At 43.7% G+C, this 23,912-nt stretch overlaps 4 protein-coding genes across 4 annotated transcripts; 2 read left to right on the top strand and 2 right to left on the bottom strand.

Moving 5' to 3' along the window:
* Positions 1-4,296: 4,296 nt before the first annotated feature.
* gpr12 (G protein-coupled receptor 12) lies at positions 4,297-5,328 on the bottom strand. The gene has a single exon (XM_041066013.1). The coding sequence runs from the start codon at positions 5,323-5,325 to the stop codon at positions 4,297-4,299; it is 1,029 nt and encodes a 342-aa protein (XP_040921947.1). The 5' UTR covers positions 5,326-5,328.
* A 2,168-nt stretch (positions 5,329-7,496) lies between these two features.
* usp12a (ubiquitin specific peptidase 12a) lies at positions 7,497-12,728 on the bottom strand. The gene is made up of 9 exons (XM_041066216.1): positions 12,351-12,728; positions 11,143-11,223; positions 10,827-11,040; positions 10,375-10,610; positions 10,072-10,148; positions 9,662-9,745; positions 9,350-9,547; positions 8,500-8,578; positions 7,497-8,407 (listed from the first exon to the last, which is right to left on the bottom strand). Exons 1-9 carry the CDS (start codon positions 12,396-12,398, stop codon positions 8,306-8,308), a joined length of 1,119 nt encoding a protein of 372 aa, XP_040922150.1. The 5' UTR covers positions 12,399-12,728; the 3' UTR covers positions 7,497-8,305.
* Positions 12,729-12,976: 248 nt separating this feature from the next.
* Positions 12,977-15,778, top strand: rpl21 (ribosomal protein L21). The gene is made up of 6 exons (XM_041066284.1): positions 12,977-13,052; positions 13,912-13,990; positions 14,153-14,214; positions 14,481-14,593; positions 15,208-15,358; positions 15,653-15,778. The coding sequence occupies exons 2-6, from the start codon at positions 13,924-13,926 to the stop codon at positions 15,740-15,742; spliced, it is 483 nt and encodes a 160-aa protein (XP_040922218.1). The 5' UTR covers positions 12,977-13,052; positions 13,912-13,923; the 3' UTR covers positions 15,743-15,778.
* Positions 15,779-21,462: 5,684 nt separating this feature from the next.
* On the top strand, positions 21,463-23,890 carry gtf3ab (general transcription factor IIIA, b). Its single transcript, XM_041065976.1, has 9 exons — positions 21,463-21,638; positions 21,821-21,915; positions 22,028-22,124; positions 22,235-22,323; positions 22,413-22,486; positions 22,578-22,658; positions 22,778-23,010; positions 23,454-23,507; positions 23,652-23,890. Exons 1-9 carry the CDS (start codon positions 21,525-21,527, stop codon positions 23,784-23,786), a joined length of 972 nt encoding a protein of 323 aa, XP_040921910.1. The 5' UTR covers positions 21,463-21,524; the 3' UTR covers positions 23,787-23,890.
* The last annotated feature ends 22 nt before the right edge of the window (positions 23,891-23,912 follow it).

The raw sequence follows: 23,912 nt of genomic DNA on the forward strand, positions 1-23,912 counted from the left end.
TAAAAAGTGTTATTGATTATAATTATGATAATTGATTAAGCCATCTGCAGTCGCTCACTGCTGTGTGGGAGGGGACGGATGTGAGAGTGTGTGTGTTTGGGGTGGGGGCGGGGGGGGGTTCATGTATATGCTAGTGTGAGCTGTGTAACCTTTGACCCAGAGAAAAATAAAATGATGACTGAAGGATCATGGTTGGGCTGCCATGTCTCTTTACTCTTCCACTGTCGGCATAGAGACGACGCATACCTGGCTCTAAGACTTCAGTTTCCATGGTAACAGTACAGCTAAGAAGGGAGTTGCCAGGGAAACAGAAGAGTGCAAAAAAAGGGGGGGGCACAGAGCCAGGGTGAGGATGAACAAATTAGTCAAGGCAGGAGTTTTATGCAGAGCACATGTTTGTTTTTAATACAAAATTAACAAGATCTCTCAATTGAGTGAACTAACCAAAGCAATAAAAAGTACAACTAACACCTTGGAAAAATAGACACCACGTTCACACAAATGTTTTTACAATATCTCAGTTAGTGCATGTTGATTATCGTTAATACGTTTCATTTTGCAGATACTTAATTTGTTGTGCCATTTTCAATCCAAAAAATAAAGTGCATTTCACATTGAAAACTACGCATACGTCTACACAAGATGCTGTTACTGTAGTGTCCCCCTCCCCACGATGTCCAACCGTCATCACAAAGACACACACACATTCTCAGGCCCTTGAGTGTTTTGATATTTAGCTCTAGATTATTAACCACCAGAAAACCACCTCCTCCCTTGAATAGCCCATCACTGGCAATGCATTTTCTCAAGAACCCCAGTCGCTTTGTACATCTTTGTGTACTGTTACACTGTGAAACCATTCAGTAGATAAACAGGTGTGTGTATACAGAGAAGTATTACATCCAACATCACAGTCTTTAACTATTCTTGGATACAAAGCCCTTGTTCACACCTGCTCAACCATGAAAATCTCAACAATACTGTTGGCTGCACGAGAGGAAAACATTCACCAATCAGAGGAAGTCGCACACCAATTTTTTTCCTTCAAACATCCCCCATCTGTGTAGCCAAACCTGCTCAATCGTCCATTAACCAGCCTTTACAAACTGGTGCATATTGAAGCGAGGAAAGTGAAACCTAACAGGACAAATTCTACATTAATAGCTGATGTGGAGAAATGTCAGTCAAAAAAAAAAAAAATGGTGCGACCCAACTCATCCCCTAGTTTGACTGGCTTTGGTAGCACCATGCATGGTGGTATAAAGTCCCTCCTCTTATGCATGCTTTATTTACAGAAACAAATGGGTCAAGAGGAGGGGGTCTCAGTTAAACAATTTGATTATTACTACATTCAGAAAAAGGCTTTACAGCGCCATTGTTATCATACAACATCAGAATCTGAAAGAATTCAGGCCAGACTACAGTGGAAAAAAATAGAACTTTTCAATGAATATAACAAAATAGACTTTTCTGCAAAGGTAAAGGAATAAGAGTTTGTGATGGTTTGTGATGTGCCAGCCTGACCTGTTGGTGCTCATCGAATAACTACAGGGTTCAGTCTGACACTGTGCACAAGTTCACATACACAGGCTACGTTCCAATACCTAGAAATGCTATTCTTTAGCTTTCCTTACTCATGCCCTCCCTCTTTTTTTTAACGCTTTGCACCTGATCTGAGGCCAGAAAGATGAAGACTGGGAGCTCCTTAAATACCTCTAACAGGTTTACAGAGAGGGGAGGCAGCAAGGAAGGAAAGAAAAAGCATTATCTTTGTATTTGGAAGTGGCCAGTTTTAGCTCATAGGATCATTCAGAGGTCACTTAACGGACACCTGCCTCGACCAGACTAGATTGATTTAAAGTAGAGTATAGAATATTAGTGATATAGAGGAGACACAAAAACACAGCAGGACTAGGATCCCAGTTCATTCAGAGTCCCTCTCACTTTGGCTTGAAGTGCTGGAGCATCCACATCCTAGTCCTATCTCCCTTCAAAAAAAGCTCTACAAACACGTAAGGAGGCCACTTCTCTCAGAATTGACAGGAAGACTGGCAGCATTATCCTCTAAGGTCAGGGGGTCAACAGGAATTTGTATTCCTCAGACCTGTTTTACAACCCCCGCCCCCCTTTTTCCAACAGATTATGGTTTGCCGAGCTGCTGGATCACAAACACACACACGGACACACACATGCACACACCCAGAGGCCATGCAACTCATACCGTATGCACGAAAACACAGTGCCGGATCACGCACTGACACTTGAGGTTACAACACTCAGGACAGTTCATATGTTCACAAAAGGCAGAGGCAACAAAACTAAACAAAAAAAATCTTTTCATCCCAGTGTGACAGATGATCGTAGCCTGATTTGGGGTTGGAAAAAAAAAACACTGTGGAGGAATGAGGCAGCTGTGTCACTGAGACAAATGAGTCGTTCGATCTCATTCCACTTTTCCCAGCCCAGGAGTGATTATCCTACCACCCATCTGAAGACGTATCGCTGAAGCATCACTTGAGCCTGTCCACTACAACACATCCCCACCCGAGCGGCCGTTAAGGTACCTCACTCTGCAGGAAGAAGTCGCGGTGGGACGTGGATGTTATTGCTGTCTGAGTATTGCTTCGCATCTTAAAAACAATAATAAATAAATAACTACCATTCATAGGCTAGTTATTGCTGACATGATCTGTATGAATGAGGAATCAGCAGACACGGTTTTGGGGGCTTGCAGACTTTTTTCTTTCTTTCTTTTTTTTGTTTTTTTGAGACATAGAGACATTAAACTATTCAACTGCAGGTCCAAACCCAGGACCTTCTCTCTGTGAGGCCACAGTGCTGCTAACCACTGCAGCACGGTGGTACACTGATACAAAATTTTTAGGGTCATGATGACATCAGGGTACCATGACACATCGCCTCCGGTGGCCTATGTGACCTACCACACTGAACTCAGCAGGAAAAAAATAGGGTTATCTGTGCTTGTTGCATGCAAATAACACTGAAGTCTAGCATGCAGATCAGATATCATGTGGTTGGTGTGAGGCTCTTTGAGGGCCGAGAAAGATCAAATAAATTGAATTACTTTCAGATTTTGCAGAGAAAACTCATCTATATGCTTTTGCTATGTGAGATTTTGTTTATAGGTTTGTAGTGGTTCCACCATGTCCACTTTATTTGTTGTAGGATTCCTTTAGAGTCAATATATTTGATGTTAGGGTTATGATTTTAAAATGACTTTAAGATCTCTATCACCCTAATTTGTGGGGTTTATCACATCAACAGCAGTAAAACATATACAGAACCCTCCAGACATTCAAAGAGCAATTTCGATTCAAAAGGTGAAAGAGGAGGGATATAAGGTGGTTACATAACAGGCCTATACTCGGTTTGGTGCCTCCATACTAATAAAAAATGGAGGAGAGGGGGTTAATGGTGGGGGTCTCCTGGGGCTTTGTCTTGAGCCTCCCAGACGCGAGCCCACCTAAAACCCGTTGGCGCACAATCCAGAAAGAAAAGAAGACAGAAGATGGGAAAGGCGAGGAGAAGAGGACGAAGAAGAAGCGGCTTGATTTTCTTTCTCGGCGTCTGTGGAGGACGCAGGGCGCGGATCAGAGAGCGCCGGGTCTATTTATAGCTCTCCGCGGCTGTTTAGCTTTCGACGCACGTTCAGAGTGCAGCAGCAGAGCGCCGGGATGCTGCTCCAGACGGACTTTACTGTGGAAATGCCTGCGTATTCAACCGCGGCCGCTCTCTCCCCTCCTTTCCTCTCCTCGCCGCACGCACCGCTTTGTTAATCTGCCGTGCGCTTTTACGCACGCACAGAGGCGCAAACCAATAATCCCTCCCTATTTGAACAAAAACAAGCACGTGTCAACCAAAAGGCTCGTGCTGTTAACTATATGCACATTCTATATACAGCTGCTGCCTGTAACATGTGATGCACTTAGCGCTCTCTGCAGAACAGAGGAAGGGCGTGGCAGGGTTTGAACGGGAGGGGTGGGGGCGAAATGCAGCCTGTGCAGTGGCTGACTTTACTGGGGAAGACAGTGAGACCTTGCCCTATGGTGATTGTAACAAAAAAAAATAAAAAACGCTATCCATCCAGGTGGACTGTGGATAACTAACCAAACTGCCTCTGCCAGTGACATCTCCATCCAGAACTGAAGCCACAGCCCTCTGCCACTTCCCCTGACCTCCCCTGCTGCTGCTGCTGCTCTCTGTGTCACCGGACAGAGCCCGTGAGGAGCAGAGCTGACCCAGGACGCCTCTCTCTTCCCACCTGGGTCTGCTTGGTCAGACGTCACTAGGGGTCCTTGCACGCTGGGCCACGCTGGCAGGCACACAGCCACAGCACACCAGCCACAGCGCCTTCTGGATCTCCTGGTTCCTGAAGGCATAGATGACCGGGTTGATGACGGAGTTATAGGTGGCAGGCACCAGCGTGGCGTAGGTGTAGAGTGGAGGGTAGGTGTAGTCAGCAATAAGGGAGTAGACAGTGAATGGCATCCAGCAGGCAGCAAAGGTACCCAGGATGATGGCCAGCGTCGACACGCCCTTCCGTGTTGTGACGTAGTGGGGTGTGGCAGCCAGGAAGTGGTGCTGGAGGGCGATCTGATGAGCGTGGCGCATCACAATCTTGCAGATCTGGACGTAGAGTTGCAGCATGAGGCCGAAGAGCAGCAGGAAGGAGACGGAGAGCACAGCAATGTTGTTCTTCGTCAGCGGCCGCACCACACTGCACGTAGCCTCCTCTGCCAGGCAGTTGACCCCTGTGACCGGCAGCAGGCCCAGACACAGGGAGAGGCCCCACAGCAGAACGAGCATGGTGTAGGTGAAGGCCGCCGTCCGCTCCGAGTTGTACGTGAGGGCGTAGTACAGCGACAGGTAGCGGTCGATAGTGATTGCCAGCAGGCTGAAGACGGAGGCGGAAAAGGATGCCACCACTAGGCCCACGGTCAGCAGCTGGGCCGAGTCGGAGCGCAGCAAGTAGGCACAGGTGAAGTGAAGCACCAGGCCCAGGCCGGCCAGAAGGTCAGCCAGCGCCAGGCTCCCGATCAGCAGGAACATGGGGGCTCTGAGCGCCGGGTTCTGCCAGATCACCAGCACCACCAGGGCATTCTCACAGGCTATCAGAGTCCCAGATGAGCACAGCACAATGTCCCAAGGGTTGACCAGCAGGGGCAGCTGGCTGGGTGGGAGGGAGTCTTCAGGTGGAAACGTCCCCAGGCTGGTGCTGTTGTCCATCGGTCCCCCGCCTCCACTGGCCCATGCTGTGGGGTCAGGGGTCAGCCAGCTGGGGGTGACCGGTGGCTCTTCACTCATTGTGCCCCCCGTCTGAAATCGAAACACAGACACACAACCACACAGACTGTAATGATATCTGAGTTAAATTTTGATACACAAAGTCAGCAACACCGGTGACATGAATACACTCTCAGGTAAAAAAAATAATTATTTTTGCGTGTTTCTTTCTTTTTTTTTTTGGTTTGTCCTTGTAGTTTTAAACTCTAATGGGCTGATGACAAAAACAGTTGTTGTTGTCCTCCTGCCACCACCAACCCCCACCTCCGTGCACGCCACTGCCGCTTGATTCGTGTTGATTTGAGACACCTGTGTTACTCATGCCACAACACAGAAATGGGCACAGCCAAGGTTATATCCTCAGTGTGTTTGTGGGCTTGTGAGCGCACATTATGCAAGAGCACACACTAACCTTAATGCTGCTGTAGTACAATTAGGAATGAAAACCTCGAGCTACTTAAAAAAAACCCGAGTCTAATAGTAATAATAATAATACTAAAACTGCGCAGCAATAAAAATGTAAATTTGAGTTGTTCCGGACAGTTAACGTGATGTGTTTTCCTCTCAGTATTCAACCTAGTGACTTTTAAGTCTGTTAGATCAGAGGCCTGCAGCCTACATGGGTTTGACCACTCGCGAAAAGCTATTCATTAATGTATGGATCGGGGATAATACAAAGACAAAGATTAAAACCAAAAGCAGGCAGTGCAGCACATTTCAGGCCACATTTCCTAACAGCGGATATCGATAACCCTCTGCCGGCTGCACCGGCTCTAATGCACGCAGCTGTCTGAGACCAAGTCCCGCTCTCCACAGCAGAAGATACCGCACCCGTCATGGAAATACAGCCTCTGTCTTTCTGTCTCCAGCGCCATACATGCACCTCACACTGGTGGCCATATGGTGCTGCTTTACCCTGTGCACCTTGCATCTGAACAACACAGTGGCTGCTCCACGTCAGCGAAAGGATGCTGAAGGTAAAAAAAAAAAAAAAAAAAAAGCCTGCATTTTCCCCCCCCATGCATGTAAAGGGATGCTCAACAATCCCATTGCGCCTACCGTGACTCTGTGAGGTGAGACTTCCCGTCTAGATGGAGAAACGGCAGCTTTGTGTTTCCATGTTATTGATAAGGACGGTGCAGCGCCGGCGGACAGAGACGCAGCCCGGGGAGGTGGGATGCTGGTCCTCTTCTGCCTGAAAGCGGGGATGGTGGAAGAAGGAGGAGAAGAAGAAGAAGAAGAAGAAGAAGAAGAAGAAGAAAAGAGCGCGGAGCGGCTCTGCCGTTAACGGCGCATCGCCGTGGACTGCGGCTGTGCAGGGAGCAGCGAGCGGAGCAGCGGCGGAAGAGAGGAGAGGGAGGAGGAGGGGGAAGTTTGTGTGTGTGTGTGTGTGTGTGTGTGTGTGTGTGATGGGGAGGAGGGGGTCGTTGATGAAGGAGGAGTCCCAAATGGGCCAGACTCTCAGAGACCGGTTGAACTCCATTAAAAAGCCAAATGTCTGGTCTCTCCTGTCTGGAGGACAAAGACAGGTGTGTGCATGTGTGTGTGTGTAGTGTCCAGGTGTCTGTATTTTCCCGTATTTTATTGTTTCGGCCATATAGATAGATGCTGCAACATTTGCTCTTCAGCCAGTAAAGTTCATGCTCTCTCTGCACTGTGCACTTCACCTGCAGTGTTTTGTTAGTTCCAGTGTTTTTTTTTGTGTGTGTTGCCTGACTCGAGTTTCAGATATGAAGATGCTGGATGCGGGGACTCGCTCTCCTCCCGCGACGCCCTGCTATTCTGGTCCTGTCTGTGCTATTAACGGCCTGATGTGTGTCACCCAAACCTCCTCCCCTCCCTCCCTCCCTCCTTCTCTGTCCTCCATCTTCTCTGCCTCATCTCTCCATCCTTGCGGCGCTGTCTTCAAGACACCTCAGCTGATGAGCAGCCAGCGGGGCGGGTTGTTGATGCGCATGTTATCTTGATCGCACTGAGCTGACCGAGCGTTAAGTCGACTGTGTGCGTGGGTGTTATTCCAAAGCACCTGCCCTTTGAGTCTGAAAGGGTTTTTTAAAAATAGCTCCTGTTGCAGTGGGGGGAAAGCAGAGCTACCGGATAACACCGCTGAGGGGCGACGTTGAGCTCGTATGAGTCATCAGTGCGCACCTGTGGGACACAGACACGAGATCACACCCCGCCTCAATCTTACCGGCTTTATTTCTTTTTCTTTAAAACAGAAAATGATCGCTTCACAACAGGCCTTTTCAAGCAAACCCTCACATTAAACTTGCCAACACCTACAAAACGGTATCAAAAGTGCACCATAGTGTTAATACATCTTCTCAAGGTCTAACATTTTCCAATGATAATATTATCTTGTGATATTTATACAAATACCATTCTGTACACTGTAGAAATACACAACCTGGTGTGCCCCATAGGTGGGACGCCCACCCCCCCCTACACACACACACATCCTCTTTCCCATCCATGATCAAAAACATGATCCACTCACAGTAAATCCCAGTGCAGAATGTGAGTGTGGGGGGGAGATGAAGACACCAGGCCAATATTAGATCATATGAATTATTAAATACCCATTCAACCCCACACCCAAGGCAAAAACTAATACGCCACTCATACGACCAACCGACATCTGTACAACCCCTCATTCAATGTCTTTTTTAAAAACAGTCTTGACACAGTTTTCATTCATTATTGTCTCATTGTCCCTGCAGCAGCAGCAGCAGCAGCATCAGCAGCAGTGTCCAGCCAGAGTGAAGGGGATGATTGGGACAGGAAAGACACGGAGGCCAGGAGGGACAGCTGGTACATAGGCGGAACTTCCATGGCTGAGCTGCAGCGCCGAGTGTGTGAAAGCACAGGTATGAATTACAGCTGTGCGAGCAGGTGTGACACCGTGCAGGCTGCTGTGGTGTGTTTATGGTCTGCTGCGCCCCACACGGAGGGAACTGAGCGTTTCTCCTGGTTTCTGTGGCAAAACACTCAAAATCCACGTTTAGTCTCTGGACTGGTAAAAGAGGATGTAGCCCGACTCAGAGTTCTTGGAGATTTCAGAAGTGAGACCGTAGAATTCTTCTATGGCCTGCGCATCAATTTTCTACAAAAAAACAGGTGACATACAGCAGGGTTAGAAAAATAGTCCTGCAACTATCAAGACTAAATCAAAGTAGAAAAAATAAACTCACTCACCTCTACAATATCATCATCAAACAGCAACCAGAAGTCGTGACTTTTCACAATGGCAATGTAGTGACCCCGGTTTGGACCACTGAAAAGAAACCAAACACTGTATTAGCTCTACAAAATAAAGTTTGGCCTAGACAATCTTGTTGTCCTGCCTTTAAAGGCCGTGGATGGTTGAGATGGGAAGGATTTTCATGTTAACACTTCTTAGTTTCAGTGCACCTGTTTGAGGGGGAGAAGTTGCACATTTACCGTCTTTTTTTTTTATTTTTGTTTGTGAAGTTTGGTGGGTTTATGTAATTCCTGCCTTGCTCCACCTAACTCCAATATAGCCTCATACCATGGCAATCAATTCCATGATACATCTCCCTGCTCTGAAAATAACCCTGGCAAAGAGGAGCTGAAATGGGAGTTCAGCTTAAAGGCAGAAGAGAAGACTCAGACACTCAGATGGATAATTTACATGTGTAAGAGTCTTAACGAACTCAGCTCCAGATAAGTCTGACCTTTAAATTCATTTTCCTCAGTCTGTTATTCCTATCAGCCTGGAGTCTGTTCCAGCATGCACTGTGCGAAAGGCAGGGAAACACCCTGCATAAACACAGACAGTCTAACTCCCACTCGCTCTGGGTCAAAACTGGCGCTGAGGAAAAGCACGGCACGACTGAACAATGATAGATGAGGGTATGTGTTTTCTCCTGTGAGGTGTGATTTAGATTCTAATGTACCTTTATTCTTGGGCCAGTGGGTTCATATGCGTTTTATTATTAGAACAACAATTTCTTGGGACACGTCTCCGGTTGCTGTAGAGACGGTTATAAGGTGTTGTGTTCTGGCTGTGCGTTCACCTACGCACCTCCCACAATGCACCACCACAGCGACCAGGTCGTAGAGCCTCTCGGGATTGGTGGCGTCCCCGGAGGTGTTGAAGAGGCGGAGCTCCAGGGGGAAGACGACGCGATAGGACAGCTTGGTGTAGCGCTGCAGCTGCTCCATGTACTTAAAGCGCTTCAGGTGCAGAGCCAAGATCATCGGCAGCTTCTTTACACGCATCCTAAATCGCAGATATCCCAGTGACACATACAGGATTTAAACGCTCAACCACATACAGGAATGCACTGAAAAAAATCCTGAAATTCATATATAAAGAATGAACGTGGGAACTGACCTCTTGTGTGCCTCCTGCTTGCTTCTACATTCTTCACAGTAGTATTTGTACTCACTGCACAGTGTCTCTGTGTTACTGAAACCTCTGAGAGGAGGAATAAAGAGGAAAGTTGGTCAGTCTTTAGTCCACATCTGCCAATGAATGCGGGGTGGTGAAGGACACGGCACAGAGTGTAATTTTCATCTTTACTAATTGCACAAAAAAAGTTGTTTAAAGCTTTTGACTCAAACAGATCTGTTAAAGTCCTGCACCGATGAAGGCCGCAGGCTCAAACCAGCATTTTCAAAAAAACATGGAAAGTTCAAATGTTTTACATTTTTGCTCGAAACCATTTTTCGTAAATTATCAAAATGTTTAACGTTGTGTTGTGTTGAAAATACTAACTCTGCTTCTGCATGAGGTTGTTTTACCTGAGGCAGTGTGTGATGGAGGTATTCTGTTCTACATCCACAGAAAGGTCCAGAAAGTCCTCATCTTTGCTGCTTATCTGAAAAGAGGAAGAGGACATCAGAATAGATTAACAGCAACTAAACCCGAATACTAGACAAATACATCGTCTTGATCAGTCAGTCATACTAATTAAATGTCTTAATATCAAACTACGAGCTGCGCCCATATGACGTTATCTGACTTAAATAAAAACTTGTTTAAACAACACGGTAGACCACATGTCAAATTTCCCCCTCAGAAGAAAACGCAGTGAGACGTCTTACCGTTTCACAGGTGAGGCACCGTGTCTCGTTGGTCAGAGTGCCTTGGAAGATCTCATGGACCCAGGTGGGAGCGGGCGTGGCATTGCTGTTGTTGTTCTGGGAGTCCAACGTGCCGTTGGCAAGGCGGCCATTGGTCTTGTCCTGCTTCCTCTCTTCTTGTAGCAGATCAGCAATGGTGTTCAGCAGGTAGTTCAAGAACTCGTGGGCATCCTGCTGCATGTAGTTGTCAAACAGCTCTGAGGGAGAAAATATATATAGAGAGAGAGACTTTAGAGTTGGAATTCAGCCGTTCTACGTGTTCAGCAAGCACTTCAGGATATTCTGAGTATCATGTCCTTTGCCAACTCAGTGGGAGTCAGTAGGCCAAGAGGATAAGAGTTTTTGAATCATCTGTTTAAGTCATGACTGTGCTAAAACACCCATCTTTCTCAGTTAATCATTTTTCATCTCACCATTCTCCTTGCGTAGTCGTGTGATGAACTTCTTGGGTGGTATGACGCCCACTTTCCTCTTCTGGTTGGCAATACTGTGGAAAAGGTCAGCCAGGCAGGTGAGCAGGTTCTCCTTCCGCCGAGGCTGACTGCGGTACGCCAAAATCTTTTCCCGGAATGGCCGGCAGAAGTACAGAGCCTGCAGCACCGAGTTGCAGTAGCAGGTGTTTCCAAACTATAATCAAATACAACATACAGTAAAATCAGTGTGGGTGAGAGTTGGGTGGCAATGTATACAAAATACCGAATCCACACAGTGTATACAGTGTCCACTTACATTGACCAGACCAAAGTAGTGCTCATTGACCGGAAACTGCTCAGATCCAATCTCTTTCTCCAGAGCAGAGGCATTGGCGCCCTGTATATGCACAGAGCCAAGAAAATCTGTTACTTTATTTAAACAAGAGACACTGTAATTTCAGCTATTATTCCAAACAGAGCAATGACAGAAACTCATAAATACTACCTCTAAATCCGTAAGCAACTGCCAAATAAGAAGGCAGCTGCTTGGCATTTTCAAGGTCATTTGTTGCTGGGATAAAACGAAAAAACAGAAAAAAACTAATGGGTGCTTAAAATCTCCAAGACTAGGCACTTCCCCCATACTACCTTCACTCTGCCTTTTTATGCCATTAGAGTTAAAAGCTTGCATCGCTTATAACTGACAGTAAAGTTGGGTTGACCCTGGCCAGGGCTGACTCTCATCACAAAAAGCTTTTAAACGCAAAACTCGGCTGAGATGGCAAAATCGCATGAGTCAAAACAGAACATGTTCAAGCTCCGATGTTTTTGAAGTAAGCACTGGGCTGGGTTGCTGTTTAGGGAAATGCACATACCTCTCGTAAGATTCTGTAAGGCTTAATAGGCTATAGCACGATGTGCAGACAGCAACAAACTGTGCAGAGTGGACATGGACTTGGAACGGGTCCACAACTGCGTAGCTAATGTTAAACCATGTCGTCATTGCCTGCGTTAATAATGTCTGGTAGTTTGTCAAAGGCCAACACGCCAACTTAGCCCCTTTTCACGGTTTCCCTACACATACTGCAGATTAGTCGTCTCTCAGTCGGAAGTCACCCATTATCCAGCTGTGCTCCAGTTGTTGGCAAAGCTGTGACGCTGGTTTAGCTTTAGTTACCTTCACATTAGCTAGTTAGCAGTGAATCCTAGCAGGAGCAGGTGCACTGTCATTGTGCTTAAAGAAGCTGCGATAAATAATAATCTAAAAAATCGGCAAGATGTGTGTCAAAAACAGTCAACACAGGAATGTACGTGTACTGCCGTTAGCAAAAAGAGCAGAGCGGAGAAGGCAGTGGGTGGCTGCTTGCTTTGCCATGGTCGGAAAACTGCTTGGCTAGCACAGAGACCCGTTTAACTGCTTTTATTTAAACATCCACGCTTTACAAAGCCAATAACAGTGCAGCCGCGATTTCCGTATCACCCTATACTTTGTCTGATGTCAGTAAGAGACCGCCGTGCACTCACCATGGTACAAAAAGAGGCAAATTTGGAGACTGTCATTAGGATTTCCATTCGGCTAGCGCCATCTTCCACCACACCGCCGCGCGCTGACACGACTGGGCTGACTCCCCTCGTGAGGGCAGGCGCAGGCAGGCAGGCGATTCTGCTGGGCTCGCGACGGAAGGTCCAATAAGCTCAAGAAAACGAGAGCGTTCACTGCGTGCTACTTCCGTCTTCGCTTAATCACGCTCGACAAATCGGATTGCTTCGTTTTTACTACGATTGAGTGTCACAATCCAGACACCTTCAGCCTTATGAAAAAAGGATAATCTCTAAAAGCCAAATTAATGGCGAAACCTTTAATAAGGTGTTCATGTAGTTACAGAAATCTCAGGCTAGCCAGCTTGTCCAAGTTTTGCGCATGCGTATCTTCATCACTACAATAGCCGTGTTATGTATTTGCACCATCGCCTAAAATATCAATTGTTCCAGGTGTAAAATGGTGTCAAACACGCCACATAGATGGTATTGACTATACCCGATTTAGGAGCAGTTAATCTATAGTTCCAAAAATGTGCCAAAGTCTGTTGTCCCCTCACTTCTTTAGTCTCACAGTAATTTAGTTCAGGCAATATCGCGGACTGCCTGAACTGTGTTTTACAAGGCGGAGTTTTGGGGCCTGGGATCTCCCTTTCCGCCGTACCCGCCATCTTGTAGAGACCGGGGGTAAGATCCTCTCCGTGTTAAATCATATTTTTAAATCTATTTACTTGGCATCCCAGCACAATTACATGTATATATGCATCGCAGCTCTACCTTTACACGCCATTTGGTTAATATAGTGTTAAAAGGCGTTCCACAGATGGACATTGTCCGTGTAATGTGAGTAGGAGCAGTAGCGTGGCTCCCCATGTGGGCTTCGCAGGCAGAGACATGATTAGTAGAAATACTATTTTTTTGTGACATCCCGTTGTCCCTGCTAAAATGCAGATCAACGCGGCATTTGGCGTGGATATTCAGTGGTTTTTTATCGGTTCTGCCTAACGCAGTGTTACCTATGTTCTTGAAATCCCGCAGTTGAGCATATTCCTCAGAACAGTCGGTGTAATGAGCTCCCAATTTATATTCCGTTAACTCACATTCATCAGAAACCATTATAGTTTGTCCTTATCTATATACATATATAAAGTGAGAATAATATATGTCGCCTTTTTTGTTGTCATTCACTTGGATCAGATGTTTTAGACAGGACTAGCTCATTTCTAGCTTGCAGTGTCTGGACAGGTTATTGACGTATATGGGCTGCCATTGCAACTATAGCGTGTCTTTGTCTCATTATAATGAATCTTATTGTAAGTTTTGTGATACTGAAAACCGCACTGTATTTAGCCAATTCCTATTATCATGTGTCACAGTGAGATGAAAATAAAGTCAATATTAAATAATAATCAATATTCTGTTATTGACGTACCATTTCCGTCATTAAAACTGATGTGAAATATATTTACTAAGGAAGAAAAAAAAAAAACTCTCAGGCTCTATCAAGTCTAACTTGAGTGTTTGGGGGTTTTTTTTCTCCTCTTAGTAATCAGGCATCATGACGAACACCAGAGGCAAGAGGAGGGGGACCAGGTACATGTTCAGCAGGCCATTCCGCAAGCATGGTGAGTACAAATTTAAAGTGCACCTTTTAAACATCAGGTCACACTTAAAGTGCATTTCAAATATTGTTAATGCTGTGGAGGAAAGTTGGTTTCATCCAGCCTCAAATCACTGTCAAAGCTTTGAAAAATAACTTGATTTAAATGGCTGTATTTACTTTACAGGCCCAATCCCCCTGTCCACATACATGCGCATCTACAAGAAAGGTGACATTGTTGACATCAAGGTAAGACTTAGCATATGTGTTGACAAATATCCTTGTTTGTGTGATCAGGAAGTTAAACTGTTGAAATTATTGTCCACTCACAAAAAACAACAATAATTTCATACAAGAATGTTAATCTTATGCTTTTATGATGTTCATTAAGTCATCTTCCAAAATTTTGTCAGCTGGCACAGTGAAAAGTTAAAAGGTGACCTGGCAATGTTTAAATTCTTGGGTTAACTTAGTTTTTGTCATATAATATATTGTTACATGCAATTTCTTTCTAGGGCACAGGTACCATTCAGAAAGGTATGCCTCACAAGTGCTACCATGGCAAGACAGGCCGTGTCTACAACGTAACCCAACATGCTGTTGGCATTATTGTCAACAAGCAGGTCAAGTAAGTAGGAAGAGGCATTCATTTAAAATAATGTCTTTGTGGCTTTATGTTTAAATGTGTATGCTTATGTATCTTTGAGCTGGCACACACCAAACAACTTAAAACTCCTACAAACTAAAAGCGTCTACTTGTTGATCCTTCAACAAGTTTGTCGGTTGTGAAACCCACAAAAGTATGTACATGTTCCATCACATGAAATTGACAGGTGTTTACCTGAGTTTCGGCTAGTTTAAGATTGATTAGAAAGAAGTGTCTGCACTGACCGATGTTTGTCAGGTGGAGTGCACATTGGGAATCCTTTTGGCGTTCATCTTTGTTGTGTGCGTTTGCTCATATGCTTTATATAATAGCAGGGCTGTGACCCCATCTTCACTTTGCCACCAGGATTCGTTATGTCCTCAGTGGTCATTCATGTGGGGAAAAGCATTTCATCCTTAAGCACCCCAGGCTAACTCCTGTTTGCCCTGGGGTTGTATTGAGGAGACAGCAGAGGAGTTGAGATATTGAAGCAGCATTGCTTTTTAAATTTTGAGCAAAAGCTGCCTGGCAAGTTGCATAAATGTTTTTGATTTATGTGTTGGATATGAACATGTTTATCCTTTGGGCTCTCAAAGGGGCAAGATCCTGGCCAAGAGGATCAATGTGCGCATTGAGCACGTGAAGCACTCAAAGAGCAGAGACAGTTTCCTGCAGCGCGTCAAAGAGAACGAGAGCAAGAAGCTGGAGGCCAAGCAGAAAGGCAGCTGGGTGGAACTGAAACGCCAGGTACAAACCAACTGAAAATGATTTGTTTACTTTAAGTGATTTTCAGACTAAAAGTGGAATGTGTTGGTGAAAACATTTAAAACGCTCCAAACTTTTAATCATTACATTTGACGTCCAGAATTTTTAAATGGGAAAATAAATTATAATTTAGTATATGCTGTAAATGAATTGGTTCTAATAGGCTGGGATTTTTTAAGCTATCACAGGAAACAAAGTTGTAATTGTATTTCCAGCAGGATTTGTCTGCACATTTTTCATGTTTCATCTGATTTTCCCACTTTCTCATCTCGACAGCCGGCTCCTCCCCGTGATGCTCACTTCGTCAGCACCAAGAAGAACGAGCCACAGCTGCTGGAGCCCATCCCCTACGAGTTCATGGCATAAAGTGCTCACCAGAATAAAAATATTTGTACACACACACACCACTTGTCATGTTGTCGTCTTTTCACACACGTGGATCCATGTCGAAGTGTCATAATGTGCTGTCACTCAGTGATGATTCGCCTCTTTTGATTGCTTAAAATGAAATCAAAAGCACTTTTCATTTCACCGGCGATCTGAGAGCGACTGTCACACATGTCACAAGCATCCCACCTGTACACCACACCTGACAGATCAGCTGAGGTTTATCCCATTTGCACTGTCAGTGATCTGTGTCAACAGTCTCACTGAATACCAGCAATCAAATGTCCTACACAAGTGTTTTGTGTGTGTGCAGGATTTCTTAGACCTGGAAAGAGGGTGTACACAATACTTACTCCTGTTGCACCTGTTAAAGTTGGCCAGTTTGCTAATTGTAAATTAAACCATTTTCTCAGAGGATAGTTTATGTACAGTAGACAAAATAAGTGTACAAATTAGAGCTGAATTGCATGTAACTGCTTAAGGTTTAGGGTCCTGGTATTGTGCATGCTGTATCACTGTCATGGCTTATTGGGCCACTTGAACAGAACAGAGACATCGTTAATGGTATTAATATCGCCTTTATTTTATCCTCTGTAACAAGTCAAATGTCTGGTGTGATGTTTGTTTGTCACCTGGGCTGATTGGTCCCTGGTTGGCAGCAATGAAAGGCCTCTACACATCCATCATGTACCCAAGTGTTCCCACTTAATTTTACTGATTAGACCATGTGTGGGTGTTGTCCTTAGACTGATTTGACAAGGACAAACTCAGTCAAGACTTTTGAGACACAGAACCACTGCACTAAAATGAGCGAGAATATGAAAGAACACCAGAGTACATACATTAGGTCTCAAGCTTTCTTGAGAGTATAAATGCCTCTGTGGGATTATTTAACATGATCCCTCCAGTTGTTTCTGTTAAAGTAGGTTAACTTACTTGCTTATCATTGAAGTTTGGTACAGAGTTTCATTATGTGTAAATGCCAGAATTGCTTTGCCCATCTACAGTTTGTGTAGCCCTCAGATACAAAAATTGGAAACACATGAGGCTGTGCAGGGTCTTTGGGAGGAACCCAGTCCAGTTACGTTTTTGTTAGTCCAATTCAAAAAGACAATCAGCATATAGGGAAACCTCTTCCTTGAAAGTCACTGTCCTGTCCATAGGAGAGTTCCTACAAAGTGGTGCTGTGCAGCTCGTCCCATTCTTGCAGTGGATGCCTCTACGGTTAGAGTTCCTACTCTGTTGGTGCAGTAGGTGGCAGTATGCACCAGCATATGTGCTGAGCTTTGTAGAACAAGCATCAGGTTTTTCTTTTTTTTCTAATCTACTGGAAGACCATAAAATATAGCAGTTAATTTAATATATGGGGTTCATATGTATTATTGTACTTCATTTAATTGTCATAATTTTTTTATTCTTTCTGACCAATTCTATTGTAACCACAGATAGTGTTACCTATGTAGTCAAAATTTTAGTTATGTGTTTGGGTGCTAAGCTTTAAGACGGACCATGATTCAGCAGTTCCCTTAAACACTGCCTAACTTAACCACTATGATCTTGACTTCCCCTTCTCACCTGCAGATAAGGACATTTTCTCACAAGAACATTTACTTACTGAGGTAGAGAAGTTCTGTTGCTATTTCATTATGTCTCTAAGGAAGGGATGTAGATATAAAGACTTGCACTGCATTGACGTCAGTGGTTGAGTAGCTATTTGATAATGGTTTAAAAACTTCACATCTTACAATGATGATAATACAGTAATACTAATAATTTTAACTGCATTGTACTTTCTAAATGAGGAGCAAAATTTGCTTTCCAGGGGTAATAAAGAAAATAAAAACAGTTTGTAAGTACTGATAGAAACATTTGTTAAGGTAAATCTACAATTTTGACAAGATTTTATCTGTAAAATCATTTTCAGTATTACCAGTCTAAGGTTTTGAACATTGAGAATGGTAATTTATTCTGATTATATTCACTTATAACTAGTCAAAGTATTGATATATGTTTGGCATTCAACAGGTGGCATATATAGAATTACTGTTTTTTTTAAAATCCGTCTTTTGATTTTTGCATTGTCCTTTGTGTGAAAAATAAAAATATATAGCCATTATAGTCAAACCTCTGTGTGTGTGTGAACTGCGTGCCATGGTGTTGCAGCATTATGTGTGTTGTGTGTGTGTGTATGTGTGGAGCACTTGATGTGTGCTGTTTAATCAGTGGAGGCTGAATGGCTGGCTGGTTATGTGACAAATAGGTTATCTCATCCCACCTCAGTACTTTACCCAATATTTACACGAATTAGGACCAGTTTACAGAGATAGGGCCAGCAGCTGACAGGATGAAGTGTGAATGTGTGTGTGTGTGTGTGTGTGTGTGTGTGTGTGTGTGAGAGAGAGAGAGAGAGAAATCAGGAGAGAGGAAGCCAACAGTGAATCAGTCTGAGGATTAGATTTCATTTCTGTGAGTGAATCACTTGAATTTTCTTGAAAGAGTAAAGCTGAGGATGGAATCAGGTATAAAAAATCCCAGCATGGACACTGGTTCAGAGCTCAGGCTGTGGACATTGTCTGTCTTCACCCTTATAACCCTGTAGGCCTGAGGTCAGGGAATTCAGACACGGGTCTTATCAGGGCAGAGTAATAAGTATCCAACAACCTGAAGAGATAAAACCAGGAAAAACAGATGGAAAAATAAAATGCAATCAATCAATGAGCTGGTTGGCAGCCAAAGCCCTTGGTATTGATCGGCGAGGTCTGGATTTCGCTCTGAGTATTTAGATAAGGGAAATTGTATCTATGCATTTTTGTATATTCCCACAGCTTTTAGCACTGATCCAACACACTGACTATGTTAACTGAACATAGTGGATGTGTATTTCTTCCACTTTGTCCTATGAGAAAGTTATTTAACATCTTAACCATGAAAGATGAAAAATAAAATCCTCATGTATCTGACCTCTTCTGATCATTTTTTCAGAATATATATTCTGCATGTTATTCAAATCCTGCCTATTCATCTACAGTAGGTCCTTTGTGTGTGTTCTCACAGATACACCGCAGTGTCATGTGTGGCACTGACTCATGGAAGTTACTGATTGAAGGAACAAAAAAGTAAACAGAGAGGGAGAGAGAGAAAGCAAGCGAGAGGGAGGAGGGCAGAAAGACGAGGCTTGCGGATAAAAGCCGCGGAGCACTATGAACTCCTTAATCACACATGTTTGACACACACAGATTGAGTCTGTCAGCTCAGCCAGCAGCTCTGAGCAGCTGTATCGACTCGGTGTGTTACATATTAACCACACGCGCACACATACACAACAGTAGATAATTGGATATGGACACTGACAGGCTCGCACCACTGATGCAAGAAGGGTTGTGTGTGAAAATGTTGCATGATATTCAATTTCACAATTATCAACCTTCACACTGCACCTGGATCACACTTCATTTAAAGGGCAGATTCATCCAAATAACTAAAAGTATTTTCTCACGCTTATCACTAGTGTTATCTAGTCACATGGATATTTTTGGTTTCTTTCGTGACCAGGGATTAACGTGTCCATGAAATTTCTGAATTTTCACTGATTTTCTAAAGAGATATTGTTGTTCTTTAAGATTAAAATTATAATTGTTCAGTGTTGTGACACTAGTGGAGAGATTTTTTAAAAATTCTGCTAAAGTACAGGACGTGAGTAAATATAATCAGTTACTTCCACCATTGTGCTGTGAGCACATATGAAATTCCATTCATTTCCATTGTACTGGGGTGAAGTCTTTAAAAAAAAAAAAAAAAAACTTTCAGGGAGTGAATGAAAATCCAACCCCTTAAACTCTGCTCTCCTTCAATAATATTTGTGACTGTGGTGCAAGTGTTCTAGGGTGTGACAGCGTGTGTTCACATGATCTTTGTGTGTGTTTGGGATAGGCCTGAGGTTTTCACAAAGGCACAAGGAAATCCCACCTCAGGCCAAACAGAGTGCATGCTGTATCTCTGTGTGTGATAGGCGGGGTGATAGAGTCTGTGTGGTTATCAGAGATGGGGGCGGGGGGGGGGGGGGGGGGGGGGGGGGGGGGGGCATGGTCATATATGTGGATATTGGGCCAGCTGTATTGATCCCGGCCCTGACAGCAGAAGGAGGGGGAGGCAAGGGGGACCGGATGAGAAGAGGAGGAGGCTGATAACGGTGTCAACTGACCCAGGCATGCTCACCTGAAGCATGGGAGGGCACTGAGTTAACGCCCGACAGGCTCTCAATAGGCCTTATTCACAAAAGTCAGTCAAAGGTTTCACATGAGAGCATGGCATGGGCACAGAGGGTCATCTCCCATGTTTAGACAAGCAGATAGTGTTACTGGATTGTTATTGGCTCTGACTTTGTTTTTTTAAGCCTTAAAAATTTTGTCTTTTTTCTTTTTTTTTTTTTAAAGCATTACTATGTAATCTACGTTATCTTTGAAATGAAAAGCTGAATTCATAAACAAACAAACGCACCCTTGCTCAGTTCATTACTCCCAGGGGTGTTGCTGCCACAGGCTTCGTTAGGGTCTAGTATAAGCACTAACTCATGGTGACTGACGTTGGCCAAGGTTAGAAAACTTTAAATTGATACTGCTAAATAACAGACAAAGCAGTTTGTTTGTTTTCTTGACTTTATGACTCCTCTCTTGTTGTGCTACTGCTACACAGCGTTTTAGTATTTACCAGTAAAAAATAAAAAAATAAAAAAGTTACATAGCCTGACTTGCAGCAGTTAATCATGAGCTGTAATACTTTAATTTCTGCTTCCACATATGATCGTTTTAACATTTGCATTGGCTGACAATTGAAAAGTTGAGTTCACAATCATACAGTTCACCATGGCTCAGTTAAATACAATTAGGAAATTTTGCTCCTTCAGACTCACCCGATGTGTAAAAGAGTCAGTTGTGAGTTAGCTTTCTTTGCTAAAGTGGCTACTGAACAATGAACTTTGTTGTATTTTATTGCTTAGGATTTAATTTTTCCACTTGTGTGACATTTCTTGTCTCTAAACTAGTCTTTTAAAGTCCATTAAAGGCCGTGAAAGGTTGCTTTAGTTTCTGGTTTGTGGGTTACAAAGGACCTCAATGAAGACTAATTTCTGACAACAATAAATCACACCTATCAGAAAGCAATATTGGAGGGTTGATAAGATCAAGATTAGGGCAGTGAATTCTCTGTGTGTGTGTGCGTGATTAATGGAGACAGACAGTCGCCTCTCTCCATGCTTTGCGCGCCACACACACACACACACACACAGCAGACCAGCAGATAGGGACACATACTGCAAGGAGCCTTAGGTGACACTTTTAAAGCCTGAATCAATCAACATGAGGGGAAGAGTCACGGACGTTTATAATGTTTGAGTATCAATGGGATCATTATTAAACTTGGGGGCTTAGATTATTTTCCAGCATCTGTTGAATCACCTGTGATGCAATCCTGCACAGCTGAGTGTGTTGTGACTGCTGAACGTCGCCATTTAAGCAGCAGGAGAATTTCTAAGTGAGTAAAATGGTTCATTTAAAAAAAAAAGTTTGATTTATTGCTGTGAAAGTGTTTCATATTTTTCAGTTTCGTTGATGTAGGACACCCCCTTTCCTCCTCCAATTGGTACATCCCAATGGGATAAATTAAGCACAGGTGAGCTGCTAGTTGTAGGTCACTCAGTGTCCTGCCTCTTTACTGCTAGTTTTGTCTGTGACCACAACACCACATCTAACATCTCTTATTAAAGATGGGGGAGAGGTTACAAAGTCAAAAACTCTATGTTTGCTCATTTTTTGATTGCAAAGCTACATTCAGTAAGTCGTGGAAGCTAGAGGCTCATCTTTGCAAACACACAGGATTGGTAAGTGGCTCTGAACTGCAAGGAGCCAAAATGAATAGATGCAAACAGTTAACATGATCAAGCTCAGGATCAGGTGGCATATTAAAACAGTTTATCTTATGATGTTTTGTTGCTGTTTTTTTTTTTCTATCAATGACCAGTAAATGTTGTTGAGTGTATGTCAAATGTTTCCTTAACCTCAGAAACCATTCTCCTGTGAGAGCTGTGACAAGAGCTTTTGCACTCGCTATCAGCTCACCAGACATGAGCTCAGCCACAGTGGGGAAAAACCACACAAGTAAGCCACTATGTCCGTATTTGAAATTATTCGGAAAACTAAAACATTACCTTCGTGGTGTTTCTCAAGTTGCCTTTTGTCGTTCTGAGCTGCTACCTGTTGTGTTCTCCAGGTGTTCGGCTGAAGGGTGCTCTGAGGCCTTTGTCACAAATACCGGCAAGAAGAACCACATGGCTCGAGTTCACCAGCACCAGGAGAACCGATATCGAGTACAACAACCTTCAGAAATGTCTTGTTTTCCTTTTGTTTTGTTGTGAGCATGTTGGGATTTTCCTGGGTTGCTTTTTCTTTTGCTCTCTCTTGTTGTTTTTCTTTTTAGTGCAACCATGACGGCTGTGGAAAGGATTTCAACAAGAGGAATCAACTTAAAGGCCACAAATGTGAGCATCAACAGATACTGCCTTTTCAGTAAGTGGCTACAAATCTGATGCAAGAATAAGTGGAACGTTTATCTCTCCTTGGTCAAATCTTAACTTTTTAAATGTCTTTTGATATAGTTGTACGTTCAGTGGCTGTGCAAAAGAATTTCCCTCTCGTGGAAAACTGAAGCATCATGAGAAAGTGCATGAAGGTTTGTTGGTAACTGCAGTACTGTTTGTCTTTTGATGAGTGTGTTTAAGTTAAAAAAAAAAAAAAAAAAAAAGACTATCTCTCTGCCGCAGGTTACCCCTGTGAGGCTGAAGCGTGTCCTTTCCAGGGAAAGACGTGGACAGAATATCTGAAGCACAGAAAAGAACATAAAGGTATGAATGTCATACTGTGGAAGGTGTTAATGTCTGTTTTGGTCCACTGCATACCTTGTTACTGATGAGCTGCTGAGTCACAAATGGCAAATGTGTTTTAATGACCTCTGTGTTCTCAGTCAAGGTGCCGTGTGGAGAGTGCAAAAAGCTGTTCAACAACCCCTGGTTCTTGCACCAGCACGAGCTGCGTGTCCACTCCGGGGAGAAGAAGACGCTGCCGTGCCCCAGAAAAGGTTGTGACAAAAAATTCACTCGTCGCTTCAACTTGGAGAGTCATGTACTGGGTGACCATGAGGGCAAGAAGCCTTTCAGCTGTGCCTACGCTGGCTGTGGGAAGAGCTTCGCCATGAAGGTAAACCTTCACTTTGGTTTTGTTTGCACTGCTCAGAGCAGAAAAAGCAAATGATGTTTCTTGTATCAATGTATGAGTTGCTACAGAAAATCTAGACCTTGATGTATGGATGATAAGTTTCATCTGGAGTGTTTTTTTTTTTTCCTTATAGAGGAAATGGTCACAGTGGAATCTGAGCAGAATGAATCCTGTGAAGTTTTCAAATGTATTTTGAGCTGCACAAACTCTGTTCCAGTACCATTTATTATACTTGGTCTGTGGCAAGTCTCTTTGGCAGTAGTGGCAAAAAAAAGAGTATATTAAAAACAAACAATATACACAGCTGGACACACACCACTGGAAGTGAGATGATTTTGAGATTTTTTTTTTTTTCTTTTTTGGGTAGACTTGTTCCATGAAATGCTGATACAGTGCGGCTGTTAACTGGTCTCATTGTTAATTAGGAAAGCCTGTGGCGACATGGAGTGGTGCATGACCCAGCAAAGAAAAAGCTGAAGGTAATGTGTCCTTGTCAACTCTTATTTTTTATTTTTCCCCTGCTTTCTTGGATCGGAAAACTTTTCTCTCCTCCATCTTGTCCTTGTTTGGGTTTTTTTTTTTTTTTTTTTTTAATTTTATTTATTTTCTTTTCTTCCTTCCAGAAACTGCATCCTAAAAAGAATCAGCCCTGGCGTATGGCGCAGCAGGTCAGACCGGCAGCTGCAGCCAATCAAGCAGATGCCAACAAGCTTGCTGCAAAGCTGCGCAAAACAACTTTAAAGGATAACAAATCTTGAGGCTGCATTATATAAATATCTGCTTGGAAGTGTTTATTAGTGGTGAAGCAGATCATGAAATATTTCTGTTTGATTACTTTCTTTATTCAAATATAAAATAAAGCCTCATTAATACAGCACTATACT

This window comes from Toxotes jaculatrix, chromosome 20, assembly GCF_017976425.1.
Source record: "Toxotes jaculatrix isolate fToxJac2 chromosome 20, fToxJac2.pri, whole genome shotgun sequence".
Taxonomy (NCBI): domain Eukaryota; kingdom Metazoa; phylum Chordata; class Actinopteri; family Toxotidae; genus Toxotes; species Toxotes jaculatrix.

Bases quoted from the DNA above. Each gene is read 5' to 3' on its own strand.
- gpr12 (XM_041066013.1), bottom strand. From the start codon at position 5,325: ATGAGTGAAGAGCCACCGGTCACCCCCAGCTGGCTGACCCCTGACCCC.
- gtf3ab (XM_041065976.1), top strand. From the start codon at position 21,525: ATGGGGGAGAGGTTACAAAGTCAAAAACTCTATGTTTGCTCATTTTTT. The intron at 21,639-21,820 runs GTAAGTGGCTCT...CCTTAACCTCAG, and splicing joins TTTGCAAACACACAGGATTG to AAACCATTCTCCTGTGAGAG. The intron at 22,324-22,412 runs GTAAGTGGCTAC...CTTTTGATATAG, and splicing joins CAACAGATACTGCCTTTTCA to TTGTACGTTCAGTGGCTGTG.
- rpl21 (XM_041066284.1), top strand. From the start codon at position 13,924: ATGACGAACACCAGAGGCAAGAGGAGGGGGACCAGGTACATGTTCAGC. The intron at 13,991-14,152 runs GTGAGTACAAAT...TTTACTTTACAG, and splicing joins CAGGCCATTCCGCAAGCATG to GCCCAATCCCCCTGTCCACA. The intron at 14,594-15,207 runs GTAAGTAGGAAG...GGGCTCTCAAAG, and splicing joins ATTGTCAACAAGCAGGTCAA to GGGCAAGATCCTGGCCAAGA.
- usp12a (XM_041066216.1), bottom strand. From the start codon at position 12,398: ATGGAAATCCTAATGACAGTCTCCAAATTTGCCTCTTTTTGTACCATG. The intron at 11,224-12,350 runs GTGAGTGCACGG...GTGCATATACAG, and splicing joins TTGCCTCTTTTTGTACCATG to GGCGCCAATGCCTCTGCTCT. The intron at 10,149-10,374 runs GTAAGACGTCTC...TCCTCTTTTCAG, and splicing joins GGTGCCTCACCTGTGAAACG to ATAAGCAGCAAAGATGAGGA.